The sequence below is a fragment of the Scardinius erythrophthalmus genome, assembly GCF_964197995.2.
Source record: "Scardinius erythrophthalmus genome assembly, chromosome: 11".
Lineage (NCBI taxonomy): Eukaryota > Metazoa > Chordata > Actinopteri > Cypriniformes > Leuciscidae > Scardinius > Scardinius erythrophthalmus.
In genome coordinates, this window is record NC_138231.1 from 31,163,177 (window position 1) to 31,184,632 (window position 21,456).

Sequence of the window (21,456 nt, forward strand, 5' to 3'; positions counted from 1 at the left end):
CTTCTCTCTAATAAAGGCAGTATTCTCTATGTGTCTGTCTGTCCGTTTGCATTTTGATTATTTCGAGAACCGTTCATCCAATCGACTTCACAAGGGAGTGCAGTGTCGCATTTGGTGCAATATAGATAGACACGCGAGACACGATGCGCGACACGTTCAGAATTAATAAACTTTTAATAAACTACAGAACAGCGCGAACGGGAAGCGGCGCACCTCACACGGACAGGGCCTATATGCTCCGAGAACGGACACTGCACTAGTGATATTAAACACATCTTCCCCATTAACAACACAAAGTAAATACACTCACACGTAACACACACACACAGGTCTGTTAACTTAAGCAATACTTTTAATAAGGTAGTCTAATATTTTTCTGACTAGCAAATTACTGACACAGTAAAGGGTAGATTTAAATAAAGAAAAACAAAATTTAAATAAAGAAAAAACGAAATTTATATAAAAACTAAATTTTAATAAAGAAAACCGAAATTTAAATAAAGAAAAATGAAATTTAAATGAAAAAAAAAAAAAAAACGAAATTTAAATAAAGAAAAAACGAAATTTAAATAAAGAAAAACGAAATTAAGTTAAATTAAAAATGAGATTAATTTAGATTGATAATAACGGGTAAAAAGCTTAATACATTTTGTTTCTATTATTCTATTTTCCACAATGTCAAAGAAACGCAGCTTAACCCAAAACACAAGCTCAGGCACTTCTGTCCACACACACTCCGCTGTTCTGTGCTCTAGCCAGAGAATACTCCCATTGCAGCAACACTTTAGTAGGCCAAGAAGCAAATATATTTATTAAGTATAATGAGGTTGGGTTCCTTCAACTGTCCATCCTATTAAAAATGACTAGGCTATATAAGATAATTGTAAAAAAGAGTATTGTATTTCGTCAGATTTTATAGTGTTGAACATATTCAAGCGCGAATGAGAACCGTTTCGAGGGGGAGAAACGAATATTCGAATGTCAAATTTTCATATCGAATACCAACCCACTGAACGAATATTCGGGTCCAGCCCTAAAATATTCTACTCTTAAATGTACATTTGTTTTTCAGTAGTAGCTTACTGAACTGACCGACAGCTTCAGTGATTATAAAATGAGTGCTTTGTCAAAGTTTTTGTTTTTCATGACCCTATGTGACCTACTTTAGTTCAAAATAGTCCCAAACTTTGACAAAAATTGTTTTATAATAGTGATTTCATATTGTCTAAATATAAATTCAAAAGTAAAACGTGTGGAACAAATATATTAGTGACTGGAAATGGCTAAAAAGCCAATAAGCTTCTGCCGCCATCTATTGGTTATATCTTTTTATTTTTAGATAAGTGTTTGTTTGCCACCAAGTGTTGACATTCTTAGTCTTTCTAAGAAATTCTATAAACTTTTAGTTTTATAAATGTCTATTTTTCAATATTATATTGTATTTAATTTTTTATATAGCTTTTTTTATTAAAAATTTTCCATTAAATTTAAGTTCATGTAGTTTGGTTATATATGAGCAAAAAGTTGAAAGTTGTATCCTATTTTGTGTACAGGCTGGTCAGTCCTCCACTGTGATAGAGAACATCCACACCATCATCGCCGCTGCTGCAGTCAAGTTCAACTTTGACCAGCTCAGCCACCTCTTCGTCCTCATACAGAAGGTCTTGTCCATCTTCCTTTGGACTCTTTCATCTTTTTAAACTGTGTTTTTGACTTTAACCCTGTGTGTTTTTCAGAGCTGGGAGGTGGAGAGTGACCGCGTGAGACAGAAGCTTCTGAGTCTGATTGGACGGATCGGCAGGGAGGCTCGCTCCGAGGCAACCACAGGAAAGGTGTGTGTCATCAGAATTAAACTGCGTGTGTATTTCTGTCCCTCACCTGAATGTTGAGCTTTGACCCTGCCTAGCTGTTGATAAGCTGCTCTGTGGAAATGCGAACGGCCGTGATTGAAGTAGAATTGTTGAAGCTAGTGAAAGTTTCTTATTATTGCACTGCACTGATTTACAGTTTAACATTAAGAATTGATTTACATTTTAAATCATAAAATGTAGGAATATAAATATAAAATGTACAGAAACAAAATACTGCACAGGGTTCAAATACATCTATACAATAAGAAAAATATAAAAATGCTATAAAATGCATTAAATATTCTATTCATCTGTTTTTTTTAAACCCAAACTGCCTGTGTATTATATTAGATAAATGTTATTACTGGTAAGAATTGTGTGTGTATGTATATATATATATATATATATATATATATATATATATATATATATATATATATATATATATATATATATATATACATTTACATTATGTGAATATTTGTGGTATGCTTTTTTGAATTTTTAAAGCTTTGAATAGATTATTGGATTCATATATTAAAGATTTAATAGATATTTAGGGCCCAAGCCCTGAAAGGGCGAAGGCCCTATTGTTTCCGTAAGGATTTTTTTTTTTTTTCCTTCATTATTTTTTTTTTGCCTTTTTGCCACTTTTGGGGCCCTTAACATGCTCAAAAACTCTTGAAATTTTGCACACACGTCAGAACCTGCGGCCAACAGGGCCGGGCTGAAGCTGGTACTGGGGCGTGGCAGGGGGGCTCGACAGCGCCCCCTGGAATGGGGTCCGAAAACTTGGTCCATAAATCAAACACGCTTGCATGTAATAATATGAAACTCAGTACACATATAGATCTCATCGGGCCGAACAACTTTCGTGCTCTAAGTTTTACAAAAGCCCAACAGGAAGTCGGTTATTATACGTTGTTTGGAAAACGCATACAATGGAATGTGAAATACTCCTCCTAGGGATTTCATCCGATCGCCACCAAACTCGGTGAGAATAAAGTCAAGACATTGAGGATGAATTCTTGCGAACGGATTTTTGATATCTCGAACGGTTTGGCCGTGGCGAGGAAACGAATTTATGGCGAATAATGGGACACAGGAAGTGTGTTATAACTTCTGCATACATTAACTGATCTTGATGAAACTTCAGCAGTGTGTTCGTTGTAAGAGGCCGATCACATGGATGTGACTATTGTGAGTCAAAGTTATAGCGCCACCAACTGGCAGCAGGAAGTGTGTCACTTTCAAAATGCTTTGAAGTCACCCTCTTAATTTTACCCGATTTGCTTCAAACTTTATGTGTATAATGTAAACACAGGGCAGATGTAGACCTGTGAAAGGATTATTGATATCTTAGATACTGTTGCCGTGGCAACGCATCAAGTTTTAATATTCTTTTTGGATGCGTTTGAGACTCTTAACATGCTTGAAATTGGATGAAACTCGACAGACACATAACACTTATTAGCCAGTAGACATGTGAAAAGTTTCATAAACGGGCGTGGCAGGGGGGCTCAACAGCGCCCTCTTGAACAGGGTCTGAAAACTTGGTCCATATATCAAACACGCTTGCATGAAATAATATGAAACTCGGTACACATATAGATTTCGTCGGGCCGAACAACTTTCCCTCTGACAAGTTTCACGCCAGCCCAACAGGAAGTCAGCTATTATGGGTTGTTTGGAAAACGCTTGCTGTGGAATGTGATGTACTCCTCCTAGAGAATTCATTCAATCACCTCCAAACTCAGTCAGCATGAAGTAAAGACATTGAGGATGCTAAATTGCGGACGGATTTTTGATATCTTGAACGGTTTGGCCGTGGTGAGGAAACGAATTTATGGCGAGAAAAGAGAGACACGAAGTGTTATAACTTCTGCATACATCAACTGATCTTGATGAAACTTCAGCAGTGTGTTCGTGGTAAGAGGCCGATCAGATGGATGTGACTATTGTGAGTCAAAGTTATAGCGCCACCAACTGGCAGCAGGAAGTGTGTCACTTTCAACATGCTTTTGACAAAAGTGGGGGGGTTAGTTTTAAATACAGTAAAAAAAAAAGTTTTTATATTGTTCTCATCAAGCCGGACAACTTTCTAATTTACATTCATTAGCTCAGAGCAAAAGGAAGTCAGATATTTTGGTCTGAATGTGGATTTTTTTGCAAAATCAGCCTATGAATTTTTAGCCACTCCTCTTAAACTATTTATTTTATTCCCACCAAACTTTTTCAACATGATGAAAATACATTAAATATGCTAAATTGTGAACGGATAATAAATATCTCAAACGGTTTTGCTATGGCGAGGGATTAAAGTAATGTCCAAAAGGAAAAACTAAAAGCCTCAAATTTTCTAAAAATGTAATTATATACCATTTATTTCTATATAAAAGTATACAAACATCACAACTAAACATTTTATTCTTTTTTTTCAATTTAAGAATGAATTTTAAGTTTAAAAACTGCCAGAATGGTTGTTTAGTCTAAACAATACATAAATAAAGTCAAACATAGTGCTATACTGCCCTCTTGTGTTCAAAATCAGGTAGGCCTATTATATCTATATATAAATATACTAGGTATGTGACGGTGAGAATATTTTACCACCGGTTAACTGACGTGTGACACCGCTGGGGGCTTTTTAATCGCTAACTTAAAAACTAAAGTAAAATATGTTCGTCCGCACTGACATTTATATTGGTTGAGCGAGCGTTTCAAATGAATTCCTATGGAAGTAGGAATTAACTGAAAAACGTTCACTCTGTTCTGCTCGTTCCTCGCCGTGGACGTGCACCGTTATGAATGCCCGTGTAGCCATGAGCATTTTAGTTTCATTTTAAAATTAGCGCCTTTCGGGGGGTGGATGGCTTGAAATTATTTTACAAAAGCACAATTTTGTGTTTTATTGCAACTGTACACAAATATAAGTTAACACTTTGCAGTTTGAATGTCGTCCTGTATAATGATGGAGTATGTTTTTATGTGTCTACTGTTCAATCGCGCCCACGCCACACACACACACACACACGGTTTACTATCTTTGTGGGTACTCTCCATGGACTTAATGGTTTTTATACTGTACAAACTGTATATTCTATCTCCTCACACTAACCCTACCCCTAAACCTACCTATCCCATAAAACTTTCTGCATTTTTACATTTCCAAAAAAACTCATTCTGTATGATTTATAATCTTGTTTACCCATGGGGACCTCTATTTAGGTCCCCACTGTGACACGAGTCCCCATGAGTCTGTGTGCATTCAGGTTAAAGTCCCCACCGGGATAGAAAAACATGAACACACACACACACACACACACACACACACACACACTCCAGCATTACAATCTTGACATCGCAGCCTGTTCATTATAGCCTTAATAAAATATAATAATAAAATAGTCAACCTAACATATAAAAATTACACTGCTCTAAATAGTCAGTAGTACAATTCGTACATTCACAGTAAGCACCCCTCGCTCCACTGTGATGTTTCCAAGCAAATTTTTGCGCATGTGAAGAGGATGATTTTTTCCATCAATATTGGAACACGAGTGAAGAACAAAGCCTATAATAAAGAATAGTTTAGCATCCAAATACATCGCAAATGTTGAAACATTTTGATTCTGATGAGAGGGTTACGTGAGCCCAACACTGCTTACTTTCATTTTTACTTTTACATTAAATTTAAAGGATTTGTTGTGGAATATTTTGAGTGTATCATAAAATCTGAATAAAAAAAAAATAATAATAATAAAAAAAAAAAAATGAATGAATGAATGAATAAATAAATAAATATATATATGTATGTGTATATATATATATATATATATATATATATATATATATATATATATATATATAGCTGCGAGCAGCGATAAAGGGCCAAAGCCGGCGGCACCGCCACCCTAAAGGCACCGGGGTTGCGGTGCCACCGGCTTGGGCCCGTAATCGCTGCTCGCAGCTATATTTCTTTTTATTTTTTTTTCACCTTTATGGTGGTAAAATCAGTGTCCGGTGTATAGGGCTGCACGATATTGGAAAAAAAATTACATTGCGATATTTGTTTCCCAACGATATATATTGCGAGCCATCAATCCTGGCTTAAGTCAATAATTACCATTCCATGATATTAATAATTTCACTAATAAGCAAGCTTCATTACAAGTGACAGGCCACTTAATATTTTATTCCAAAATTACAACATATTTCTGTCAGAATTCGGTGAAAGTTCTACGCAATCCAACGTGGCGGCGCTCTTAACAGATGCTTGTTGTTCATTAGGCTATAATTCCTCAAAATAAGTAAAAAATATATATATATTATTCTCTCTCTCTCTCTCTCTCTCGGTGCTGATGCAGTGACACGTTCATGTAAACAGCACCTAAGCTGTCACAAAGAACCAGCAAAAGTAATGATTATTATATGTAAAATATTACAATGAGACATTTTGTTTATTAATAAACAAGTGTTTTCTGTAAAGATGAAGTTGACAATACTGACTCGCGATCTTCGCAGGCTATCGCACAGGAGAAAAATGCACTTTTTATACGGATTACATAGTTTTATTTTGTTTTGAATGGTTCTGTTTAAGAGTAGAGATTTCTGTAGATAATAGATATATTTCGCCTCCGTGTCGTGATTATGTCTGCTATATTTACTTTTTATTTATTAAATCCAGGAAATTGGATAATGAAACACTGATTAAAATTAAGATACAATTAATACAAGACGAAATTCGCTTTAAAGAAAGCCTTTGTGCTTTCTGTTTGAGGTCTCTGTGAAAGTTTTAAAGCAGTCTTTTAGTGCCGCTTTCATAATGGTCGCGTCCGTAATTAACTGTCACGTAACATTGTTTTTTCCTCATAAATGCGAACACGAAAAATAATGACTTTTTAAAAAAGACAACCATCAACTTTATAACACTCCAGCAAAGTACCTCTTTTTGGACAACATCCTCCTTTTTGCAGACGAAATAGTCCCAAATAGCTGATTTTGACTTCATATGTATATATTAGGGCTGCCAAAAGATTAATCGCGATTAATTGCATCCAAAATAAAAGTTTGTGTTTACATAATATATGTGTGTGTACTGTGTATAATTATTTTGTATATATAAATTCACACACATGCATGTATATATTTAAGAAATATTTGCATACATATACTGTATATATTTATATATAATTTATATTATATATAAATATATTTTTTTTATATATAAATTACAATTTTTTCTTAAATATATACAAGCATGTGTGTGTATTTATATATACAAATTTAATTATACACAGTACACACACATATATTATTTAAACACAAATTTTATTTTGGATGCGATTAATCGCGATTAATCTTTTGATAGCCTTAGTATATATATATATATATATATATATATATATATATATATATATATATATTATATTTTAAAACAGAATATCGTTCAGCCCTACCGGTGTATTATAATGATTATGGTAATAAGCTTATAAATGAGCGCAGGTGTATGCTCGGAAACACATGGCACTGATGAAGGGTTAAACCCGAAAACGTTTTGCGCACCTTGCACTTTTTGTCATTTTCACATGCCACTTGAATGTGGTCTGGTTAAACCTGGTTATAGTTATTTTTGACAATAGATTTTAATATTCTACTTACCATTTAATATGCTACCACCTACACTACCGTTCAAAATTTGTAAGTCAGTCTGATTTTTTTTTTTTTTTTTAAGAAATGAATACTTTTGTAAATACTGTTACAAAAATTCTGTTTCAAATAAATGCTGTTTTCTTACTGTTAATCAAACAATCCTGAATCATCTTATTAGAGCAAGATTATTATTAGAGTAATGATGCTGAAAATTCAGCTTTGATCACAGAAATAAATTATATTTTAAAATATATTTAAATAGAAAACAAGAAATTGAAAATTTTAATATTATTTCACAATATCAACGAATCAAATAATTTCAGCTTTGTTGAACATAAGTGTCTTCGAAGCGTGACAAAAAAATGAACAGTATCTGTGTTTTTTTGTGGTTTGTGTGTCAGGTGTTGGAGGTATTGTGGGAGTTGGCGCATCTCCCTACCTTACCTACCAGTCTAGTGCAGCAGGCCCTGGAAGAACACCTGACCATCCTCAGCGACGCGTACGCCGTCAAAGAAACCATCAAGAGGAACTACATCATCAAATGCATCGAGGACATCAAGAAGGTGAGCTGATACCATCATTCTCAAAATTACATTAATGGCCTAGACTCTTAAGTCTGTTGCACACTTCAACTTCAGTGTTTCAGTTAATCAACTAATAGGAATCGAATGTTTTTGTTTTTCATGATGTGACTCTGCTACATTATTATTTTGTTTTTCTGTCATTATGGAAAGTCACTGTCTGGCTTGCTTCTGGTGGTCTGAATTGGAGTGAGAGTCTCTTACTCTCACACAGATCTTCTGTACTCCTCCATCTGCTTTGTGCTCCTTTCTGAAAATTCATATTCGGATGGTTACGGACCGTAAACACAAAACAAACACACACAAACGCAATGACGCACATTTTTGAGCTTCCTGGCTTCTCTTTCAGGCTAGAATCTGTGCAGTGGACTATTTTAAGAGCTGATCCTTGAAGTATAAAGGTGTTATTCTGTCTCTAGTGATAGATCTATATTTTTGGCACTCTAGTTTCAGCTTGCCTCAACTCACCCCAAACACACACACACACACACACACACACACACACACACACAGCCATTCACTTTGCTCAATCTTTGCGCTTCAGCCTCTGGTGTGATTTGGGTGCAGCGTCTGCCGCATAAACTCTTTAGTGGCACTCACTGAATACAACTGAAGTTTATCTCTTTAGATGCAAATACAGGAGGATTCAAAGTCTCCCAGCGAGTCACAGGTCTCTTTTCTTACTGGCTCCTGGGGCAAGAAGAAACCGAGCTCATTGGCTAAAGTAAGATAAGACCCACCCCTTTAGATTAACACTGACCAATCATAACTCAACCTGAATCTCACATGAACAGAATTTGATTTGCAAACTGATGATTGCCACTTGATTCACGTGGAAGTACTGTAAAGATGTGTGTGATTTACGCAAAGGGCACCTGTAGGGGTTTGATCTTCAAATCCAAATATTAACTAATGACTTGTTGACTATTGGCTTTAATCTGTTTTTGGACCATTTGAAACGTTTAGAAATCAGTGACTCTAACCAAAGCCTGGGGTAATAGAGGGGTCAATGACGTGGTTCTAATATCTTTGTTCTATTTATTTAATAATTTAAATAAAAAAAAAATAGATTGACACGTGTAATAACTTAAATATGCCTCTTTCTTAATTAAAATTAGTTTGATATTTTTGGGAGGCTTAAAATAAAAAAAAAATCCTGAAGTTACAATTGTCCTGATATCACAATGAAGAATAAAGCCTCATTAAAAGAAGAAAAAAAAAACAGAAAACAGAAATTGATGTCATAGAGAGGACCCCTGCAAAACCTCTTGACTCCATGTCAATAAGTCTCTTAAAATATCAGATAATTTTACCATTTTATGACAAGACGGAGTTAGTTAAGGTTTTAAAATGTCATGTGGTATGACTCTTCATGAATTAATAGTTCATGAAATTTGTAAGAAAAAAAAAAGTGCTTCTTTTTGTTTACTTAAAAAATCCCTTTTTATTGTATTTCCAATTCATTTCTTATGACGGGTCAAATTGACCCGAGGAGAGGATTAAAAAACTTTATTTTATTATTTTATTTTACCTTATGTTTACACCACATGACATTTAAGAGTCATTATATTGAAATTGATATAAAAGCTTTATTAAACCATATGAAAGTAAACACTTATACGTCATTGACCCATATGGAGATTGCTGTATTCAATAAATGCACCGTGTGTGTTATGGTCGATGTCGTTGTGTGATTAATATCTGTGTGTTTGTGCTTGTATTGTAGTCATCTCAGCAGACTAACCCTCAGACAGTGTGGGTGGTTCCAGCCTTGCGGCAACTTCACGAGATTACCCGGTCTTTTATCAAACAGACCTACCAGAAACAAGACAAGGTAGGAGCAGACAGCATCCAGAAGGACCATCTGGCCTGTTCTTTTTTTTTTTTTTTTTTTTTATCCATGCTGCTACGTAAGCTTTTTTTCTTCTCTATCAGAGTATAATCCAAGACCTGAAGAAGAACTTTGAGATAGTGAAGCTGATCACAGGCTCTCTGGTGTCATGTCATCGCTTGGCGGTGTCCGTCGCTGGATCCAATGGTCTTTCTGGGTCCACACTGGTTGATGGGCGGTACACCTATCAGGAGGTATGCTGTCACATGTCCATTTTCTGTTAGTCATATAGAGAACTTAATGTTTATATTACATCAAGTATAGAATTTGCCAATAATCAGATTTCTGATAAAAAAAATCTGATTTCCAATTAATATGATAAAGTGCAATTTAGAATTGTATTATTTAAAAGAAAAAGTACAATGAACAGTTACATTTTTGGTAAAATACCATTCAAAAGTATTTGTTTTATGTTTTTAAAAGTTATTCAGCAAGGATGCATTAAATTGATCAAATGAGAAATGACTCTGATAAAGAGACTATTATAGACTATTAATCAAATAATCCTGAAAAAATGTATCATGGTTTCCACAAAAATATTAAGAAGCACAACTGTTGTCAACAAAAATAATTATTATAAATGTTTCTTGAGCACCAAATCAGCATATTAGAATGATGTATGTATTCACAGATGAGTCATATTGTTATTTGACTGAAGAATTAGCACAGGACAAAAATATATTTGTAGACTACGGAGGTGACTCATGTTATGCCTCAGATTTAAAAAGAATCCAGAAGAGAAGTGGGGTTTTGACCTCCTGTTGTTATCATTTATTTATTTTTCACATTATTCCAGTATTTGGAGGCTCACTTGAAGTTCCTCGCGTTCTTCCTGCAAGAGGCCAGTCTGTACCTGGTCTGGAATAGAGCCAAAGAGATCTGGGAATGCTTGGTGTCCGGCATGGATGTGTGCGAGCTGGATCGAGAGGTGTGGTGGTGTTGGTCTTTTGTTTTGTTTTTTTGTGTTTTGTTTTGGCCTTAAAAAAAAAAAAATGTAATCATGCCATTTATACAACTCTGTATGTGGGTGCTTGAAAAGAAAAGCGGCAAGAGCCACATGCTTTGGGTTGAAGGCTAAATGCCATTGTTTTTAGTAACTTAGGCCCTGTTTACACCTGGTATTAAGATGCGTTTTGGTCGATTGGATCACAAGTAGACGAGAGAGACACATTCCCAGTTACACCTGGTGTTTTAATCCGTCTCTTTAGTCCACTTTCAACCACTTCCGTCCTGATTTCTTCGAGGGGACGGCTATGGGAGAGTAAATGTAATGTTTTTTTCAGTTCTTTCGATCTAATGCTGAAATTAGCTTGTGCAACTTACATTTGAACGTAACCAGAGACGATGGAAAAACACAAAGAGAGCAGCAGCTTTCGTTTCTGCTCTGATAGCCACAAGACTATGTATGTGCGTGTTAGAACACAGGAATGGTGAGATAACATTGTGCTTGTAGGTTTTTCATCTTCAAACCAAACTTGGGTCTTCAGCCAACAAAGTTTAAATCCCGTCTGGCTAGCGCGCTTCCCATAATGTTTACAGTAGGCTGTCTTTTGTGGCTGTTTGTGGCTGCCATCTACCTCTGGAAGTGGTCGAAAGTGGACAAGCTCAAAAGGTTTTAGAACCCATTTACACCTGTATTTAGCATCGTCCACTTGTGATCCGATCGACCAAATCGCATCTTAATACCATGTGTAAACAGGGCCTTATTTATGCTAGCATTAAAGTGTATTTAATGGCTTTTCAGCTCTGTAGTGTAGAAATTGTTGTTGCATTTTAACCAGCTATGTGGTAGTTTTGATGATGTTCGTCTCCCTGCTGTAGATGTGTTTCGAATGGTTCACTAAGGGACAGCATGATCTAGAGAGTGACGTTCAACAGCAGCTCTTTAAAGAGAAGATCCTCAAGCTGGAGCCTTATGAGATCACTATGAATGGTAAGAGTTCAACCACAGAGATCACTTCCCACTTCCACTAAAAACCACAGTAATTCAACATTAAGCAAGTATAGCATCTTGAGGTATTGCATCCTGTACATCTGCAGGAAACCACTGTGGTTACTGTGTTAAATCTGCCCTCGCAGAAAAATGACCTCATTAGCACCATGGGGTGGAGTGGCATGAAGTGGTACTTGGAGTATGTGAGTGTTCTGAGGCTTTCATCAATGTCTTACAGGGTTTAACCTCTTCAAGACCTTCTTTGAGAATGTGAACCTCAGTGACCACCGTCTCAAACGCCAGGGAACACAACTGGTATGAGATTCCCTGCTTGTTCTCAGTAAAATTAAAGTCTAGACTGGCAAAAACAAACAAAATATAAATTTGATTCATTCTCTCAGTGTGTGGAGCGATTGGATCTGGCTGGGATGGACTTCATCTGGAGAATCGCAATGGAATCTCCAGACGAGGATATCGCAAATGAAGCCATACAGCTCATCATTACCTACAGCTACATAAACCTCAACCCCAAAATGAAGAAGGTCAGCAGTCAAACCCTGATTTTTCATTAATCACACCATTCCTGTAGACATAGTTTCTCTATAATTCTCTGTTAATAAACCTTTTCTTTGTGTATTTTTATAGGACTCAGTATCTCTACATAAGAAATTCATTGCTGACTGCTATAAGAGATTGGAAGTGAGTGTTACAGTGTGAAATGACACCTTCTCTTGTGATGATAATTGTGATAAAACTCATCTTTATATCACACACAGGCTGCTAGCTCTGCGCTGGGCGGCCCGACCCTCACACATGCTGTTACACGGGCAACCAAGATGCTGACAGCCACCGCTATGCCAACGGTCGCCACATCGGTGCAATCTCCATCTAGGTATGATTGAGGACTAGCTTTTAGGCTAGTTGAGCAGCTTTTAGATCAGTTGTTGAGATCCAACTGATGTTGTTGGTTGCATTTTCATTGTCTTAAAATAATGAATGCACTTTTGCATTACTTTTATAAATTTAAGAGTCCAAAGCAATTTTGATTAGGAAAAAATTTGGAAAAAAACACAAGTAGAATAATACCAAAGCTGGAGCAGAGGGATTTAATTGTACGGTAATTAACTAAGAGCTGTACTGTAGTAATTAGAATATAAGAATTATAGTAATAAACAAATATATTTAAAGACACATTATTGTAGAATAATTGTAAGGGGAAAAAAGGGGGAACGTTTAGGGAGTCTGTTCAGTTGAAGAAACATTTTTAATAGCAGTAAGTCGAGTAGAATATCACAAACCTTTGCAGGTTGGTTTGGTTTGTTTTGAACAATTCATATCCCACATTTACCTTGTCATTAAAGTAACATTAAAGTCTTAACTGAACTGAAGGTTGTTCTGACGTAATTTGATATCAAGATTGACGTTGAACCCATTGAAATTCATAATCATCTGTCCTCAGGTCAAGTAAACTGGTGATCATTGAAAGACTTCTGTTATTGGCAGAGCGCTACGTTATCACAATAGAGGTGAGTGCTGATACACACACACACACACACACACACACACACACACACACACACACACACTCTGGGACATATACATTCATGTGACACACTGCTAAACATTATTAGCTCAAGTTCATCCTGTATTGAATGCTGCTTTAATATTCATCTTAAATGACTTACAGTTTATCTCTGTTTGAAAGCCCAAGTCAGTCTGCAAAGAAACCAGCAAGCTGTAAAACTCAGGCGTAACAGCAACATTGAATGACAGACTTTGCTTATTAATTGTCTTAATGTGTTAGTTGTCAGACTTGCAGCTGTAGAACGATGGTTGACTGCAATATTCACCGTCTCCCCGTTTCTCCAGCTGTTCGATTCCGTGCTGAAATCTGCCTTAGAGTCTGTCACATCATTTAGCACATTCAGGAATAATCATGCCAGGACACAGCGAAAGTGATCCGATGTGTTGATTCCTGTGTGTGTTTAGAAAGAGAGGCAGACATTTTGACACCCGTTCAGTTTAACAGATACTAATTGGACGGTTATTGACTGACATTTGGCGGAGGAAGTGCTTTTGGACTGTAGCACTTTTGTCTAATATGTGAATTTGAGTAAATCATGTAATATGAAGCTCAGTGGCATATTTTGGGCATTCATTACCCCATTCATTGAAATGCTTAAACTGATTTGAAGTGGCAGGTTTGTTGCTGTAAGATATGCATGAGCATCTAATGTTACATTTACCTCAGCAAAGTGGTCCAATAGCTTTTACATTATTAAGAATAAGACATTTTATATATTATATTAATATATGCATTATATTTTATTTATGCATGTCTTAATTATTTAATATACGCTACCGTTCAAATGTTTGTGATACATTTTTTGGTTGCATTTATTTGTTAAAAAAACAGTAATATTGAGAATTATCATTACAATTTTTTTATTATTTTAATATATTTCAGATGTCATTTATTCCTGTGACGTCAAAGCTGAATTTTCAGCATCATTACTCCAGTCTTCAGTGTCACATGATTCTTCAGAAATCATTCTAATATAATGATTTGGTGTTTAAAAAACATTTGTTATTAATATCTGCGTTGAAAACAGTTTAATTACTTGAAATATCTCTATTTGAAATAGAAGATTATACATTTCTTTGTCACTTTTGGCAGCCAACATTATAAATTATTACACATCCACACTGGTTTGAATTGTAAAATGTGTTTCCGGGTCAAAGCGACTCATAATGAACCGCTGGATCTGTTTCAGGACCTGTATTCTGTTCCTCGAACGATTCTACCTCATGGAGCGTCTTTCCATGGCCATCCTGTTACGCTTCACATCACTTACGAATCTACCAAAGACACATTCACCTTGGAGGTAACGGCACAAGCACACACTTCCTGGAGACAAAACTCACTTTTCCTTCTGGCACCCGCAACAGACACACACACTTATGACAGATTGTAAGCAGGGTTGATATAAATGACAAACATTCTCCCTATTTGGAGAATAGAGGAACACTGATAGATAGCAGGTGGACATTCGGCGTGAGATACTGAATGTGATATTCACAAACACAAAGGTCTGTTGTGTGAGCATTTGTTTTGTAGACTCAACTGACTGTCATTTGCTTTGCCTTATTTGAAAGGATGAATCAAAATGGCCCTGATGTGTTTGTGTACGTGTGAATGTGAATGTGTGCAGGCCCACAGCAACGAGACTATTGGCAGCATCAGGTGGAAGATAGCGGAGCAGCTCAGCTGTCCGGTGGACAATGTGCAGATATTTGCCAATGACAGCATGGTGAGTCAAACACTAACCGTGATCCGTCTTTGATCTTTGAAACTTTGCAGACCTTTTACTTCGCAAACAGATATATAGCACACTACATGAAAGGTAATATCCAAAAAAAGCATAATAGGGGCACTTAAAATTTTGAATTAGCTTTTATTTTTGTATTTTCAGTTGTAGAATTCTTCTTTTATATATATATATATATATAATTTAAGTTTAAGTTTTGGTGTAAGTTTTAATCAACAATAATATTCACAGATATAAACAATACAATTTTATCTACATCCAATAACTGCCTGCAGAGGACGAAGGGCCTGTTTACACCTGGTCACTTCATGTGTTTTTACTGATCTGATTTGTTAAAACGGTTCCATTTGACCCAAAACGCAAAACGAATATAAATTCGATCTTAAATTTTTAACGGAGTTCACGTCAACGAAAGCAAAAGATATGAGCTGCATTTTATTTATCATCAGCTAATTTCAAGATCAAAGACTGCAATAGGAGAGAGAGCGCCATCAGCACTGGTAAGATCATTTAGTCTCACTACTTTTAATGAAGATGATTGTGTGTTGAGTGTCTGTGACACTTTCAGTTTCATTTTCAGCAGTTTGATATCGGCTTGCTGAAGAGATACTCAGCTACTTGTCTGCGGTGACGAGTGTTGCAGTAGCGCTGTCATATCTGGCTATAACATGTTATATAGCCTATAACACACTCGCACGTTTATGTGGTTTCAACAACCAGATGCATTGACACTTATCCAGTTAAATGGATATCTCATAAATTTACATGCAGATATATTAGGCTGCTGTCCCTTTCAGACCTGATGCACGGAGCCATTATACTGTTACACATGCATTAAAACATAACTGACTGTGTTTACATGAATACTCATCAAGTATTTGACTGTTTAAATGCAATAAGCAGTGGGAAGAAAACTCAAATTATCTGTACGCGCTTTGGGTGTCAGCACAAAATCTGCAGGAATGAGTAAAATGATGCGCAATTCCACTACAAAATTCAAGCCCTTTAAAGAAACACTCTGACTTTTTGGGACTTTAGCTTATTCACAGTATCCCCCAGAGTTAGATAAGTCCATACATACCTTTTTCATTTCTGTGTGTTCTGTAAGTGTTATTTGACGCACCCACCGCTAGCCTAGCTTAGCACAAAGACTGGATGTAAATGGATAAGGTAGCATACTAATCCCAATATTGGTTCCACAGCTACTTGGGCGGAGTGATTAGCGCAGTAGCCCAAGTAGCTGTGCTCCTACGCCTAGTGAGAATATAGTTCCCAGTATTTATACGATTAAAAATGGTCTCTGTCTCATATAGCCTTGTTATTTGTACACGCTGTGACTATACAGATCACAACATGTAAATAGGAAAATGTTTGCATTATTTTGTCACTTATTGGGATTAGTATGCTACCTTATCCATTTACATCCAGTCTTTGTGCTAAGCTAGGCTAGCGGTGGGTGCGTCAAATAACACTTACAGAACGCACAGAAATGAAAAAGGTATGTATGGACTTATCTAACTCTGGGGGATACTGTGAATAAGCTAAAGTCCCGAAAAGTCGGAGTGTTCCTTTAACACCAACAATATTCATCCAGAGCGAATGAAAGGAGTGAGTGAGGGGAGGCGGGTTTGTGTGTCAAATCGCAGTCGGAGAGATGAGAGAGCGAGAAAGCGCAGCTGGTATCGTGTATCTATTCTGCGGAAAATGAGTATTGGAAGCTTTTAAAAATAAATATTTTTAGAAACACTACATTGCACTTAGTTTATTAATTCAGATGCCTTTTTTAAAAGACTACAATTGAAAAATGTATATATTATGTATAAAAAATATATATAGTATATATGCGCCTGTATTTGGTGGGTGTTAGTCTGGAGCCCTGATTTTTAATTTTTTTGTACATTTGGAGTACTGTCAATACAGAGAACAACGACAAAAATCGGTGTTGCCTACACCGAGTTATTCTATTTTTAAAATTTGCACCCTGTTGACTTCAATGGGATGTTGAAGCCCAAAGTAGTCGATTGCCGAGTTCACACGCGTGATCATAGGTAACTAAACCTATGCGCGTGAACTCGGCAATCGACTACTTTGGGCTTCAACCGAAAACAGGATGTAAACACAGGTATTTGCGCTGGCTTAAATAACATCATTTTTATACATATCTTTCACATCTACTGCAGTCAGATTCACTCGTGTTCACTCTGAAGGAATCACTCACACTTTCTGTGCACTTGTAATGACACATGAAGGATGTTAAGAGGCTAAAAGCAGGTTTAAAACTTGCCCCATTGAAGTCAACAGGGTGCAAATGTTAAAAATAGAATAACTCGGTGTAGGCAACACCGATTTTTGTCGTTGTTCTCTGTATTGACAGCACTCCAAATGTAAAAAAAAAATGAGCTCAATGTTAAAATTGACCGGAGTTCTCCTTTAACTAGCGTTAACAAAGATAAATAATTACTGTAACAAATCTATTACTCATTGTTAGCTAATTCATTACTGTTAATAATAATACCTTATTGTAATATTTGAAAATGTTTGGTATTTTTATTGAGTTAAATAATAGATTGTGGCACACAAAATGAGAATAATTAAAAACAGAAATGTATGCAGCTCTTTCGCGTCTAATGAAACTTTATAGCAAACAAGCACTTTGTGTAAACTCCATTTGTGTTTACTAAGTACTCGTAGTAAGTGGTCTGAATTATATATGCATTCCAGCTGACGATGAATCGTGACCAGAAGCTGTTGAATCAGCTGGGTTTCTCTGACGAGCAGAGTCTGACGGTGAAGAGCTCAGGAACGGGCACTCCGTCAGGCAGTTCAGCGGACAGCTCTGCCTCGGCCAGCTCCAGCAGCAGCGGGGTCTTCAACTCGGCGTACGCTCTGGAGCAGGTACATACACACACTGATCTGACTTATCAAAGTTTGCTGCTACTCATTGGATAAAGTACACTTTAATGGTGCAAGCAGTGTACTTTTATATTGTCTACCGACAATTTTAGGTGTCCTTGCTAAATAAAAGTATTAACGTCTTTCTTTCATGTGTGTGATTGCAGGAGAAATCTCTTCCTGGTGTGGTCATGGCATTGGTGTGTAACGTCTTTGAGATGCTTTATCAGCTTGCTAACTTGGAGGAACCCAGGTAAACAACCTACGACAATTGATGGTTATCCTATTATTTATTTGAAGGGATAGTTGACCCAAAAATGTTAAATCTGACATTATTTACTCAGCCTCATGTTGTTCCAAACCGGTATGCTGTTTTTTTCTTTATTTTTTTAATGATTGATTTTGCTTCACAGGGGAACTCTTTCGCTTTGCTGGCGTATATTGTATTTTGTAATTTTTAGTTGACTTGTAATGCGGCCATCTTGTTCCTATCCAGAATAACTTTGCGTGTGAGGAAGTTGTTGCTGCTCATCCCGACAGACCCAGAGGTGCAGGACGCCCTTGATAACTTTGTGCCAAAAGAGTCCAGCGTCTGGAGTCACCAGGTACCTGAATGCCTCTCCTTGACTTTGAATAATATTGGATAAAACTTTTTTTTTTTTCTCTCCATGTAGTCAAAATAGTACTGAATTTTATGTTTCACATGTTCTTAAAAATCTGTTGATCTAATGACTTATCCTTAAATATTTTATTAAACAAAAAATATTGTAGACCAATATATACTACCATTCAAAAGTTTGGGGTCTGTATGATTTTTAAAAAATGTTTTTGCAAGAAGTCTCTTCTGCTCACCAAGGCTGCATTTATTTGCCCAAAAATACAGTAAAAACAGTAATATTGTGAAATATTTGTACAATTTAAAATAACTGTTTTCTGTTTTTAATATCTTTTAAATAAATATATTCCTATAATGGTAAAGCTGAATTTTCAGCATCATTACTCCAGTCTTCAGTGTCAAGAATTTTTTTTAAGCTGCTTAATGTTTTTGTGTAAACCGTGATACATTTTTTTCCACAATACTTGTGGAATAGAAAGTTCAAAAGAACAGTATTTAATTAAAATAGAAATCTTTTGTAACATTACAAATATTTTTACTGTCACTTTTGATCTGTTTAATGTGCCCTAACTGATAATAGTTTTCTTAAAAAGAAATCATATTGACCTCAAACTTTGGTAATGTGTAGGTTTGATTTGTTTAACATTTTGTGCTCAATGCATAATATGATTAAAATTGTGGAAATTATTTAATAGTTTTGAGGAGTTTACTATTATTATGTATATGTAGAAATTTGTAATAGTAAAGAATGAGTTGGTGTAACTGTTGGTTTAGGGGAAATAGAGTCAGATGTGATCCCTGGCTGGATGACTCAGCATTTTTAAGAGCCGTAACAGTCATGTGACAGTGTTTTGTTTTTAGAAGGATGCACACAGATGACAGTAAATACCTTTTCTCTCTCTCTCTGTCTCATCAGAAAACTCTGTTCACACTGGGGTCTGGCTCTCAGGCCTCGAAGTCTCCATCTCTGTCCAGTAAACAGCAGCACCAGCAGAGTGCAGCATCTATCCTGGAGTCTCTGTTTCGTTCTTCTGCCCCGGGAATGTCCACATTCAGAGTGCTCTATAACCTGGAGGTTTGTCATGCGTTTCTCACATTGAAGTTATAATATTCCATTTTCATGTGCAGAGACCATATGTAAGCCAGTCATGGGCTAAAACAGTTTAAATAATGCCTCTGTGGCACTTTCAAACATTGCTATGTTTTTCTGTTTGTTTGAATAGTCCAACATGTCAACTTCTGGATCAATCAATGTCACATGTTTTAGGGCATGATTACCTGTTTGACTGAACCATTCAGTCATTCCTCTCAGTTTTTACACGCATTATTGTGTTGATCGCATGTGTCAAGTGCAATCATTCAACCCTGTTACGAAAGTTATTATTCAAAGAAATTATCAAACAAAAATGTTTACGTTTAACTACCATTAAAAAACATTTTTTGTACGTATTTTGTACATGTATATTATTTTGTATGTATACATTGCAGTTCAAAAGTTTTTGAAAAAAATGAATTCTGCATGAAAGCATTACATTTCTTAAGACATTTAGAATCTTATAAGACATTTCTATTTCAAATAAATCTATTTCAACATTGAAAATAAGAAATGTTTCGTCATATTAGATTGATTTCTGAAGGATCATGTGACACTGAAGACAAAATGCAGCTTTGTCGTCACAGGAACGAAATTACACTATACAATATGTTCAAATAGAACACAGATATTTTATGTTGTAATAGTATTTCACAATCTTACTGTTTTACTGTATTTTTAAACATAAAATACAGCCTTGGTGAGCGTAAGACACTTAAAAAAAAAATCTCACTGACCCCAAACTTTTTATATATATACTCGCCTTTCTCACTCACCTCCATCTGTTCTCATAGGTGTTGAGCTCCAAGCTGATGCCCACATCTGATGATGAAATGGCAAAGACCAGTGTCAAATCTTTCTGTGAGAACTTCCTCAAAGCGGGAGGTCTCAGGTAGTCGTCTGCTTTTTACCCACATTTCCTCTGCATGTTGATAATTATACAGTCTTAATGTGTCTGTATATTTTAGTCATTAATTATCTCACCGGTGCATTGTCTCTCTCTCTCTGTCTCAGTCTGGTGGTTAACGTCATGCAGAGAGACTCCATCCCGTCTGAGGTGGACTACGAGACCAGACAGGGAGTCTACTCCATCTGCCTGCAGCTGGCCAGGTGCAGTCTCATTTATCAGTCTGGCTGTCTTCTCTTTTCTATTTCTCTATTTTGTTTGTACTTTTTCTCTCTCTCTTTGGAAACACCACTCCAGATAATAGGCCGCATAATAATATTGTTTTAAAAGCGCTTGAATGTTTTTTCAGGTCATATTTGACATACTGTATGTTTGAGAACATCCTATAGACTTCCATCATTTTATTTATTTATTTGGTAACACTTTACAATAAGGTTCATTAATTAACATTACTTAATGTATTAACTAACATGAACTAACAATGAGCAATACATTTGTTACAGTATTTATTAATATTTGTTAATGTTGGTTAAGGCATTTACATTACATTTACATTTAGTCATTTAGCAGACGCTTTTTTCCAAAGCGACTTACAAATTAGGACTAAATTAAGCGAGTTATTGTGAAGAGGCAAAAAAACAACGCAATAAGTGCTCAAAATACGAAGGTCAGGCATTGTTCAGAGTAGCATAAGCCCGATAAGCGAGGATAT

General features: G+C 36.0%; 1 protein-coding gene across 4 annotated transcripts in view; it reads left to right on the forward strand.

Moving 5' to 3' along the window:
* Positions 1–21,456, forward strand: part of usp24 (ubiquitin specific peptidase 24) — a gene marked incomplete at its 5' end in the record, with an annotated part of 73,504 nt that overhangs the window by 27,262 nt on the left and 24,786 nt on the right. The window contains 22 exons of one of the 4 annotated variants that reach the window (XM_081379403.1): positions 1,554–1,661; positions 1,737–1,832; positions 7,904–8,065; positions 8,712–8,807; positions 9,810–9,917; positions 10,019–10,168; positions 10,771–10,902; positions 11,796–11,907; positions 12,146–12,222; positions 12,309–12,449; positions 12,553–12,606; positions 12,684–12,799; positions 13,367–13,433; positions 14,682–14,792; positions 15,120–15,218; positions 15,686–15,736; positions 17,958–18,131; positions 18,296–18,381; positions 18,625–18,733; positions 19,661–19,819; positions 20,632–20,729; positions 20,852–20,947. In XM_081379403.1, coding sequence (XP_081235529.1) covers positions 1,554–1,661; positions 1,737–1,832; positions 7,904–8,065; positions 8,712–8,807; positions 9,810–9,917; positions 10,019–10,168; positions 10,771–10,902; positions 11,796–11,907; positions 12,146–12,222; positions 12,309–12,449; positions 12,553–12,606; positions 12,684–12,799; positions 13,367–13,433; positions 14,682–14,792; positions 15,120–15,218; positions 15,686–15,736; positions 17,958–18,131; positions 18,296–18,381; positions 18,625–18,733; positions 19,661–19,819; positions 20,632–20,729; positions 20,852–20,947 — 2,402 coding nt within the window. The remainder of the gene's footprint in view (positions 1–1,553; positions 1,662–1,736; positions 1,833–7,903; positions 8,066–8,711; positions 8,808–9,809; positions 9,918–10,018; positions 10,169–10,770; positions 10,903–11,795; positions 11,908–12,145; positions 12,223–12,308; positions 12,450–12,552; positions 12,607–12,683; positions 12,800–13,366; positions 13,434–14,681; positions 14,793–15,119; positions 15,219–15,685; positions 15,737–17,957; positions 18,132–18,295; positions 18,382–18,624; positions 18,734–19,660; positions 19,820–20,631; positions 20,730–20,851; positions 20,948–21,456) is intronic. The other 3 variants (XM_081379404.1, XM_081379405.1, XM_081379406.1) reach the window with 3 other exon arrangements.